Below are 11,703 nucleotides of genomic sequence, written 5' to 3'. Positions count from 1 at the left end.
TACTTGTTCTTATTGCTTAATAATGCAGAATAATCATATAGAAATAAAAAACCTGAAGGTGTGCGCTATTTGAACACCTTGCCTGCCTGCAGCACTAAAGGACTCCGTTAGAGACGTCTGTCTCGCCGTAGCAGCACCTGTCCCTATCCTCCTCTTCAGTTCACCTCAACATACGCTCATCATATTCTGTGATATGATTTACTCTGAGCACGCTAATGAATGGCGCATGCGCACTTACAAAGGAACCTTCTGACCAACTTTACACAAACATCACATTGGGGAGACATGTCAGAAAGGTAGGCTGATAGGAAAAAAACAACGAAAATACATAACATGAGGTGAGAGGAGGAGAAAAAAAACTCCACTCAGACTGAGCTCCTAGTGGGAGAACAGTTTGATAACAGAAAAAACACCTCAGCACAAAAAGCACATGACTATCAATACACCATAGAAACACAAGACAAGCAACAGGGCCGGGTAAAGGGTAAGAGAGAGCCGGTGTAGGCAGCGCATCCGGTCCTGCAGCATGCCTGCGCTGGTCCAGTCGACCGCCATCTTCCCCGGGAGGGCACAAGCATCGAAGGCGTTTGGAAAGGGAGCGGGGACGAGTGTGTGCACATCAGTGTATGTGTGTGTGTGTGTCCAGAGTTCAGCTGAGACAGTGTCCTTTGCCCTGCCAGGCTAAGTAAACACTCTACCAGCCAACCCAGGTGGCCTTGCATGGAATGGGGGGAACAGACTAAATACAGTCGTTATCAGGGTGTTGTTGTTCAGCTCCAGCCTTGAGGCCGCAGCTGGAGCTGAAGGGGTCTCCGCATGAAGTGATGGTGCTTTTTACTTTAGTGCAAACAACTCATATGAATTTCAAAGCTGTTCTAACAGTCCAACACTGGTCTCTCAATCTCCCGTTGGAGAGCCGCGAGCTTTCTATGATGTTATCCAAACTTACGTTCTGTGATGTTGTCATTCTTTTTGCCCAAAGAGCAGGTTCTGAGAACTCACGACCGCAGTGCACTTCCCCAAGATGTGATCGAATTTGCACTCAAAGGTGTTATTCGAGCTAGCCCCTCCAGATGTAATCCAGTTTTTCACTCAGAGGTCTTGTTCTGAGTATTCACGGCAACTGTGTGTTCTCCAAGATCTTCTCCGTGCTGCACGCCTCATCCCATCATTTCAATCCCAGCAGGCATCCTTGTGGGGGTTTGAACAACCGGTTCTGCTTCCTTAATTCTTCGATAAATCAGGGCCAAGCCAGCTCCGATCAGCAAGAACCCTGTTATCATGGGTCCGAATAGGTAGATATCTTCAGCACTCAGGCTCACCCGAGCCCAAACTTCTCATTGAGAAGGGGTGTCAATTGCATTCAGAGACCACTTGATCAAATCCATAATTCCTCTTTTAGGTTTTAGAGAACAGACTGTGAGAGAGTGTTCCAGGGAAAAGTAAGTACAAGCTAGCCTGGCGAAACTCCAAAAGCTGGCCACTGTCCTTGACCCATGCAGGTAAATAAAACTATTTTTTAACTTATTGTTACTGTTTCTTCAAAAAGCTCTATAGTTGACAATTATTGTGGAGATTAATATAGACTTTCCTGAACTGTCTACTACAGGTTTGTGACTGAGCTTTTGGAGGTGAGACATACGTCTCATATTCAGTGGTCTTACCTGCTTTCTGCCACCTGCATCACACCTTGGAGTTGTCCCACCCCCCATGTCCATGTCTATTATTTGATTCTGTCACCCACTAAAATCCTTTTAAATAAAAAAAAAAGATTTGTGCTTTGAGGCAATTTTTTTTGAGCAATTAACTGCGATTAATCAAGATTAATTCATTACGAAGCTTGTAATTAATAAGATTGGTTTTTTAATTGAGTCCCACCCCTGCTTTTTACATATTTCTATCACTTAGTACTATTTTTGCTTCTGAAGGTGTGGCATTTAATAAAAAGGGGAGGACAAAGATATATGCTGTATGACACAGAATATGATTAGCAGCTCGCCTCACTGTGATGATGGAGGAACCTGAACTCTGCTTTCCAAAACTCCTTAATATCTCTTGCAGCAGGCCAAAGCGTCCTCACTTTGAGATCATGCTGACTTACATTCTGCTCTCCTTCATTTCTTTGCTTACTGTGATTCTTAACCTGCTGGTCATTATCTCCATCTCACACTTCAGGTATGAAAATGTTTCATTATCTCCAAATATTGAATAATTATTTTAATAGTTTAGTTAATTGTGCTGTGTAGCAACATAGCAGTAATAGTAATTAAAGCCATAATATGATCTGTACCTACAAGTAAGAGTAGACCTTTTTTTAATGAAGTGCATTTCTATTTCAGTTTTCGTTGTATGTGCATCCACATGCATTTTTGATGAAGGAAACTAAATATGATGCTCCTTTTTCTCTCCAGGCAGCTCCACACCCCCACCAACTTCCTCCTTCTCTCTCTGGCTGTCGCTGATTTCTTTGTAGGTCTCCTTATGTTCTTTCAAATAGTGCTCATCGATGGATGCTGGTTCCTCGGTGACATCATGTGCACTCTGTATCAGTATCTAGCATTCATTATTACTTCAGCCTCAGTAGGAACCATGGTGATCATATCTGCTGATAGGTATTTGGCTATTTGTTACCCTCTGCATTACTCCACCCAAATAACACAACAAAGAGTTAATATATGTATAAGTTTGTGTTGGTTTTTTTCTGTGATCTTTCAGAGTTTGATTGTGAAGGATAACTTGAAACAACCAGGAAAGTATAACTCCTGCATTGGAGAGTGTGTCTTTGTCGTTAACTACATTGCTGGGCTTTTTGATCTTTTGTTTTCCTTCATTGTTCCCATTACTGTGATTGTAGTTCTGTATCTGAGAGTGTTTGTGGTGGCTGTGTCTCAGGCTCGTGCCATGAGGTGTCAACTTGCAGTCACTCACCAGCGATCAGTAACAGTAACTGTTACGAAATCGGAGCTGAAAGCAGCCCGTACTCTTGGTGTTGTTGTAGTTGTGTTTCTTATATGTATGTGCCCATATTACTGCGTTGCTCTCACAGGCCAAGATAACTTCCTAAATGCTTCATCTGCTGCCTTTGTAATTTGTTTGGTGTACTTTAACTCTTGCCTAAACCCTATCATTTATGTCTTTTTTTATCCCTGGTTCAGAAAGTCAATCAAACTTATTGCTACTCTTCAAATACTGCAGCCTGACTCCCGTGAGACTAACATGCATTAAGAACACTTTTTAAAACCGTACCCATAAACAGGACAATGTACTTAGTCACAATGAAGACTTGAAAGTTCAGATAAAGCAATATGTTAGCAAACATATTTATATATGTATCTGCTTGCACATGAGTACTTGCAATTACAAAAAACCAGTTTCCTGGTACTTTGTACTCTAAATTAAGATAAAATACTTTCTCGAGCACTTTCAGACATTAGCATATACTCTTTATTTTGTAATGTTTTCATAGGCTTGAAGGACAGCCATCAACAATATTAGGAAGTAATGTTTTAAAAAACAAGTAAAAAAAACAGTTAAACAATGTTTTTTCTTGCATTTCTTGCATTTTAGATTCTTAAAAATAGCCACTTTTGCCTGCTAGTATATATATATATATATATATATATATATGTACACTGCCGGTCAAAAGTTTTTGAACAAAATTTTTCCTTTTTTTTATTGAATATTATGCAGTTTAATGTCTCATTGCACTCTGAAATGAAAGCATGGTACAACTAAGTTATTGGGATTAAAAAAGAAATCATGGAATCAGTTTATAGACCAAAATGTATTCTAAACTTTTGGCTCATTAAAGTACCCCCCTTTGGCAAATATAACAGCTGAACACACCCGTTGCTGTAGGATGAACCCCCGATTAACTAGGTGTATATTGCGGGTATTGCATGGTGCTGCAGAATGCTGTGGTAGCTGTTTTGGTTCAGGGTGCTTCTCACTCTGTAAGTCACCAACCCTAGATGCAGCAAACAGCCCCAAACCATCCATTTGCAGCATTCCAACGGCGGTGTTTCATGGCCGAGACAAGCCTCTTTGTCTTATCCTGACATCATACCATTGGTTTTCTTGCTGCAACTCGTCCTGTCAAATCTGCAGCTCAGAGTCTTCTCTTCACAGTTGAAACTGAGACTTGCTCACTACGACCACTATTAAGCTGTGCTTGAAGCTGTTGTTCTGTGAGACGCCATCAAACAAGCTGTTAGCTCTCTGAAACCTGTCCTCTGATTCAGTTGTGTCTTTGGGTCTGCAGACCTCTTCCTGTCAAAGTTTGTTTCTGAGACTTTGGATGGTGAAGGAAACTGTACTCTCTGAGACCTTTACTTTCTTTGCAATTTCTCTGTAGGACAGACCTACATTTATACAGTAAGTGTTATGATGGTCCGTCTCTCTTCCATTGTTAATTGGATTTTTCTTGCAAAACACTACTTTCTGCAGTACAATACTGTTCAACTGATGCTGACAAGGGTATGGTACCACAGTGTGTTCCAGCACTGCTTTTATGCAGACAGAGGGGGCTGTAAGTCATCCAGAAAAGTTGGAATACCTGTTGGAGTTAGTAGCAGCAGCTTTCAAGGCCTCTTCAACCTCCATTGCTGCAGAACAGCTTTAAACCATACCCTTGAGAGCATCAGTTGAACAGTATTGTACTGCAGAAAGTAGTGTTTTGTACACACACATGCACACACACACACACACACGCACACACGTATACACACACACACACACACGCACCCACACACACACACACGTATACACACGCACACGCACCCACACACACACATGCTTGCACATGCATACACACACACCACACGCAGTGCTTTTAACTGTTATGATACACACCATCTATGGTTTTGCAATGGGTGTTTGTGTAAATGTTTGTCACTGAATAAGAGACAGCAAGGGGACACTGGCAGTTGAAGTTGGCTGGGATCAGGTGAGGAGCTTTCAGCTCCAAGAGCCGACCAGGCTTCCCTTGTGCAACAAGTGTAAACTGACTGAGACGAATTGCCTTGCTTTGTTCACGGTGATAAGTCTCTGAACCAACGGGGCCTGCGAGTGCAGACCCAACATTTATTTGGTCCTTCAGAGCTGGATCCCAAGTACTGGCCTTCCACCGAGGAGGGGGAGGACACACCAAAGTCTGTTGACAGCCAGGACACCCAGGGCGCCTGATGAAAGCCCCGGAATGTGAATTTGTGGCCAGGATTGCACAGGACCAAGCTGAAGAGGAGAACTGCCACAAGACTGCTGCAAGGGGGAGAGGAAACCAGAGTGGAAGGAGCAGGTGAGGTTGTTTAGTGTGGGAAATCAAAATTGGGTTAGCAAACCTGGGAGAAAAACTGACTGCTTTAAGTGGGAAAATTGAGAAGGTGTCTGAAGCACTGCCAAGAGAAAGGTACAGAAAGTCACACACACAAACAGAAAATGCATTAATCCTACTAACACATACACACATACAATAAAGCTCATGAAGACCAGACAGCATCATAAGCATGTGTTTCTGTTTTATCATCTTGTCCGGTTCACGTAGTGAGATGAAAAGTGATATGTAGACTAGTGGACTAGTATTATATTAGTAAAAATGACTGAATTATAGTAGGGGTGAACAGAATGCTGGAGAGGGGTTCTGAATGAGTGAAACTAATAGATCATTGAGTTTCTTGTTTCTCATGTGTGGCGAAAGATTTAACATAGCACACGTGGGGTCAAAAATGACCCCATGGGTTGTTTGTTGTTCAAAATTTTTAAAATGCAAAGTTTTAATATATTCATATTCCAGGTATTCCTCATAAAATATGTTTGTAACATGAGACCATTTGCATTTTTATTTATTTTTTCATTCATTTAAAAAAAATGCAGTTTTTGTATCAATACCCCACTCTTCCACAAGTGGGGTCAAAAATGACCCCAAGCAGATCCTATGGAATCTTCTATGAAACTTTCATTCTTAGCAACTCTGACTGCCCCACTTACACTTCTGATGGATCAAGAATTAATTTTTACACAGTAACATATATGATTTATAGTCAGGGCTGCACATAAGTGGTCCGCAGGTGCGCATTCGCTGTCAAAATAAAAGTATTCCTGGAAATTCAGAGAATACGTGCCTCTTTTGTGGTGGAGGAACACCAAAGGAAGTGCTTACGGAGCTTGCTTTTTCGACATCTTTAAGAGTTCTGAACAAATGTCTGTCCTCCTCCAGAACATCTAATTTACTCAAACGAGCGTTCCAACTTCTTATCTGGTACGCGTCTTTTATTTTGACAGCAAATGCGCACTTCAGGACCATTTATGTGCAGCCCTGTTTATAGTTTCCTGTGCATTTCAAACATTGTCCTTTCTGATTTTCCTTTTTTTTTATATTTAAAGTAACATGGCTGCTATGAGGCCAGCTGTGGACCTTGCCCTACAAATGATCCAGGACGGATGGGATGAAGAGCCCATTGGATGCTGACATCTCAGATATAGAGGACAAAGACTATGAAAACAAACCACATGGCAGCTTTCCGCTACATATGGGGCCTGTTCCTGGTCAACTGCAGGCAGAAATTCATCCTCAGTGATTGTGTTACAGTGGATGAACAACTTGTGCCTTTTAGAGGGAAGGCCCAGCTTCTGCAGTATATGCAGAGCAAGCATACAAAAGTGATACAAGTGATACAAAAACTACAATTTCTTAAAATTAATGAAAAAAATAAATAAAAATGCAAAGGGCCTCATGTCACAATCATATTTTATGAGGAATACCTCAAATATGAAAATATTACAACTCTTTGTTTTAAAGATTTTGAAGAATAACAACCGAGTTTATAGCAAAATGCATTGTTTCTATTTGGGGTCATTTTTGACCCCACTCGTGGAAGAGTGTAGGTACTGGTAGGTTGTGCATCCAAGGGTTAACAAAGTACGTGTAACACTTCTGGAGTCGTTACAGTATACTAGGACCAGTTAGGTTCGACTACTAGAGCAGTAATGAGCGTAGCATGTAATAAAGACCACAGACCAGTAAATACGTTTAAATTGCCGGCTTATTATTTTGTGAGGACAGAGAATAGACAGTTATAGACACATAACATAAAACATTCAACATCACACATTTAAGAAAACAAGGTTTTTCTTTCCCCCTTTTAGTTCAGTATGTTCTGTTAGTTCATCCTATTTATCTCAAAACCTTTTATTTGGCTTTAGAAGGATGTTATTTTCAACCTAGGTTATTGTCTTATTTATTTCAAGTTCTAAATTCAAGTTTATCCTTTGATCTATTTGCATTGACACTGTGTTATTTTAAATCAAGTTTAGTTCTTTAGGCCCAAGATTTAATTTAATCTTGGTCTAGGTTCAACTTTAAATTTCAACCAGTTCTTATTTTGTTTTAACCCAACAAAGTTATTTACATTTCCATTAACACCATTACAGCATTAAAATATAAGGTTGACCAAAATAAATTACAAAAATAAATAAATAAATGTAAAACTGAAAACAATTCAGCAAAAGGCTGAATAAATCCCTTAAACAAACAAAAGAAAGGTTTCTTTGTGTCCTTTAACTATTAATCCTGGAATTGCTCCCAATGATTATCCAGTGCTTTGAAAGTCCGCTGTTCTTTTGCAGAGGTGTATGGATTAATCCTACCAGTTTTTTCAGCGAAAGAGCTCAACGTCCAGCAGGGGGCGTTTTCCTTTTCCTGCTTGGTACAGTTCAATGGGTCCGTGGGTGGCTCGCCATCTTGTTTCTCGCTCAGCGAATCAAACTCCGATTCTAGCTCGGCATTTCCCGATCCAAACCTTAATGGCCAATCTAGTGCCTCGATCACAGGTAGCTTAAACAGTAAGTCTTTCCACTTAGCGTATGGACCAAGCGCGAACGTCAAACCGAAGTAGCCGTGGTCTTAAGCGAACCACGTTTTATAAACCACTGCTCTGGCTCCATATGAAATAGCAATATAATACAACAAACTTCTGCAGATAAACACGACCAAGTGTTGTTTGTCACAACCACAAGAGCAGTCGGAAACAATCATTTCAGAAAGCTTTAGAGTTTTTGGCTTATTTTTACTATTTTTTCACTCATTTAAGCAGCAGCTCTGCAAGGACTGTCTGCATTTCTCTCTCTCTAGCATCAAAAAGAAGGAACAACCCGATTGGGTGTGGCTATCACAGGAGTCACGCTGCAGCGTGCCCTTTCACAATAAGAGTCTCAACACATATTTTAACCATTTTACCTGGATGAACATAAAACACCATGAATTAGCAAGTTCTGTACCCTTTTAACATGTTTTTAAACACAAATGAAATCCTATAACATGAATTATATCATTGCTGATGTTTTTAATGAATTTTCTAACCATTATGATCTATTTATTGACTATTTATCACCTGTAATATATTTCTTATGACTGTTTTTACTAACAGGCTTTTATTTGTTGTTAGCTATGTTAACCAGGGTTACACCCTCCCCTCTTAAATGTATGCAAGCTCCTTTGCATAATGCATAATCAGACTACCAGGATATCATGAATTTCAATAGAGCCTGTGACAGCTTCACTTAAGCTTTGGAACAAAGACTGAACTATACCAACAAGAGGGTTGCCTAATTGAGGGTATGTTAAGTGCTTGGGCTTTGTTCTCTCTCGGGATGATCTTCTGACTGATTGCTCTGCTTCGGGGTCATTTCTTTCAGTTTCATTGTTTTCAGGTTCAGCTCCATTCACATGGGTTTGAGTTGCTTCCTCATCATTAGTTTTTGTTGAATCCGATGCATTGTCCATTTCATTTTGTTGAGTTATCTGAGCTCCTTCCTTTGCAGGTTCAGGCAAGTTTTCCATTTCAGGTGGTTTCTCCATTTCAGGTATTTTGTCATTTTCAGGTAAGTTTTCCATATCCGGTAGGTTTCCACAATCAGGTAAGTTTACAGTTTCTGTCATGTCCATGTGCTCTTGAACAATATCAGGCACTGTCACATTTTCTGAGATTTGAGAATTGTCTGATTTGGGTTGCTCATTAGCATGGTTTGACTTAGCCTTGGGAGGAAAAACTACCTCGTATTCCTCAATCGACCTTGAGATCTCTTTGGGAGGAAGTGGAGGGTAATACAGAGGGTAGTTATCCTCCTCAGAGTGGTATTCAAGTTCAGGTTCATCAGGATCAGTTGTTGGGTGTTAACGTGTGCTTGGCCGATGAGGCTTTACTTGGACTGCTGGAGGATTTTCAGGGGCAGTTGGCAAAAACCCACAAGGTAACAAAAGGTCTCTGTGGAGAGTTCTAGTGGAACCTTGGTGATGCTCGGGTTTGACTGTGTGTACTGGGAGGTTGTCTTTTTGACTTACAACCACGTGGACGATGGACTCCCACTTATCAGCCAATTTGTTTTTTCCCCTAATCCGAACATTCCTTACAAGCACACGATCTCCGACACCTAAGACAGATTCGGTTACATGTTTGTCATATCTAGTTTTGTTACGTTCAGCAACTTTGCTTACATTTTTGGTAGCCAGTTGGTAGCTCTTCTGAAGGTGAGATTTGAGGGCTTTAACATACTGTGAGTGAGATTGCTGCTGGCGATGGTTCAGGGGGACATTGAAGGCAAGATCAATGGGTAACCTAGGCTGCCTGCCAAACATTAACTCGTATGGCGTAAACTCTGTACTTTCATGTTTGGTGCAGTTATATGCGTGAACGAGTGGCTTAACAAAGTCACGCCAATGTTTCTTGTCTTCATCTTTGAGTGTACCCAGCATGTTTAGCAGGGTTCTATTAAACCTCTCCACAGGGTTTCCCCTGGGATGGTAGGGTGAAGTTCTGACCTTTTGAATCCCAGCTAGGTCGCATAACTCTTTGATAGTTTTTGACTCAAAGTCTGCTCCCTGATCGCTATGCAACTTCTCAGGAAAACCGTAGTGGATTATAAAGTTTTCCCACAGGGCCTTAGCTACAGTTTTAGCCTTTTGGTTGGGAGTTGTCATTGCTACAGTATACTTCATAAAGAAATCTGTAATAACTAAGACATCTTTAGTGTTGCTGCGATCTGGTTCAATCGTCAGGAAATCAATACACACCAACTCTAGAGGTCTGGTGACTTGAATGTTTACTAAGGGCGCCGCCCTCTCTGGCAGGGTCTTTCTGCAAACACACCTGCTACAGCTTTTGATCTTTTGCTCTATGTCTGAGGCCATTTTTGGCCAGAAAAATCTGGTTCTGGTTAAATCAAGGGTCCGGTCAAGACCAAAATGACCCATGTCATCGTGAAGGCTTTTGAAAACCATAGATCCTAGACTTTCAGGAAGAACCAGCTGGTACTGTGTCTCTTCACCTACTTGTCTTTTTCTGTACAAAATCCCGTTCTGCAACTCAAGTTTGTTTAACTCACGCAGAAGGATGCTAAGTTGAGGGATCTCGTTGCGTACAGTAGGAGGAGATGTTTCACCTGTTTCAAGCTGGTGTATGATTTCACTGATAGCTGGATCGTTTGTTTGACTTTGTCTTATCTCTTCTTCTGACAAGCTTGGAATGACAGGAAAAGCATCACACTGGTCGAAACTGTCAGGAACAGCATCAACGGACATAGACAGTGAAGTTACGAGTGGGCAGGCGAGAGCATGGTCTGTGTCAAGAGACTGGACTAGATGTTTCTCACAGATTGCACTGACAGCTTGAGTGGGAACGTAAGTGAAAGGATCGGTGCCAGGCAAGTGGTGTTGCACAAATTGACGGATCCGCTCCTGTTCCTTTAGGGAGACAAGGTCATTCAATGGCTCGAGATGCGGACGACGAGATAGGCCATCTGCGTCCATGTTTTGTTTGCCTGCTCTGTACCTAAGCTGGAACTCAAAAGAGGAAAGGGCGGACAACCAGCGATAGCTCGTCGCGTCTAACTTAGCGGTGGTCAAAATGTAAGTTAGAGGGTTACTGTCAGTTATTACTGTGAAAGGACTGCCATACAAATAATCACAAAAATTTTCCGTTACAGCCCATTTGAGGGCAAGAAACTCAAGCTTATGAGCAGGATAACGGCTTTCGCTTTTTGATAGTCCTCTACTTGCGTATGCAATTACTCGCAACTCTCCTTCCTGCTCTTGATAAAGAGCTGCCCCTAACCCGATTGTGCTTGCATCTGTATGTAATACATAAGGCAACTTGGGATCGGCAAAGCCTAAAATTGGGGCAGAAGTCAGTTTGTCTATAATCGCCTCAAACGCTTTCTGACAACTCTCTGTCCATCTCTCCCCGAAAGGAGCTTTTGGCTGAAAGTATTGGACGTAGTTGGACTTAGAGCCATTGTTTTTTTGCAGTGGGGGGTATCCGGCAGTTAGGTTGGTAAGGGGTTTTACGATCTTGGAAAAGTCCTTAATAAACCGCCTATAATACCCTGCAAACCCTAAGAAGGAGCGGAATTCTTTCAAGTTCTTGGGACTTGGCCATGTTTTTAACGCTGCTACTTTCTCGGGGTCTGTTTCTACACCGTTCTGGGAGACAATGTGCCCTAAGTACCGAACTGACGTCTGAAAAAACATACATTTTTCAGGCGATAGCTTCAGACCGTATTCTTTGAGACGATTAAGCACATGGAGAAGGCGGGTCTCGTTTTGTTCGAGGGTTTCAGAGTAAACTATAAGGTCGTCTAGATAGACCAGGACTTCCTTAAGGTCGATGTCACCCATACATTTCTCCATCAGCCTTTGAAATGTGCTGGGAG

General features: G+C 41.5%; 1 protein-coding gene across 1 annotated transcript; it reads left to right on the top strand.

Annotated features, from left to right (window-relative positions):
• Nucleotides 1-2,061: 2,061 nt before the first annotated feature.
• On the top strand, nucleotides 2,062-3,225 carry LOC102290418 (trace amine-associated receptor 13c-like; the record flags this gene model as incomplete). The annotated part of the gene is made up of 2 exons (XM_005951983.1): nucleotides 2,062-2,175; nucleotides 2,412-3,225. Coding segments are annotated over 2 exons (928 nt in total), but the record flags the coding sequence as incomplete, so codon positions are not given.
• Nucleotides 3,226-11,703: the final 8,478 nt, after the last annotated feature.

The sequence above is a fragment of the Haplochromis burtoni genome, unplaced genomic scaffold (assembly GCF_018398535.1).
Source record: "Haplochromis burtoni strain Fernald_Lab_line unplaced genomic scaffold, NCSU_Asbu1 Contig_1115, whole genome shotgun sequence".
In the NCBI taxonomy this organism is placed as follows: Eukaryota; Metazoa; Chordata; class Actinopteri; order Cichliformes; family Cichlidae; genus Haplochromis; species Haplochromis burtoni.
The sequence above is the reverse complement of the archived record's forward strand: the minus strand, read 5'-3'. Positions and strand labels throughout refer to the sequence as shown.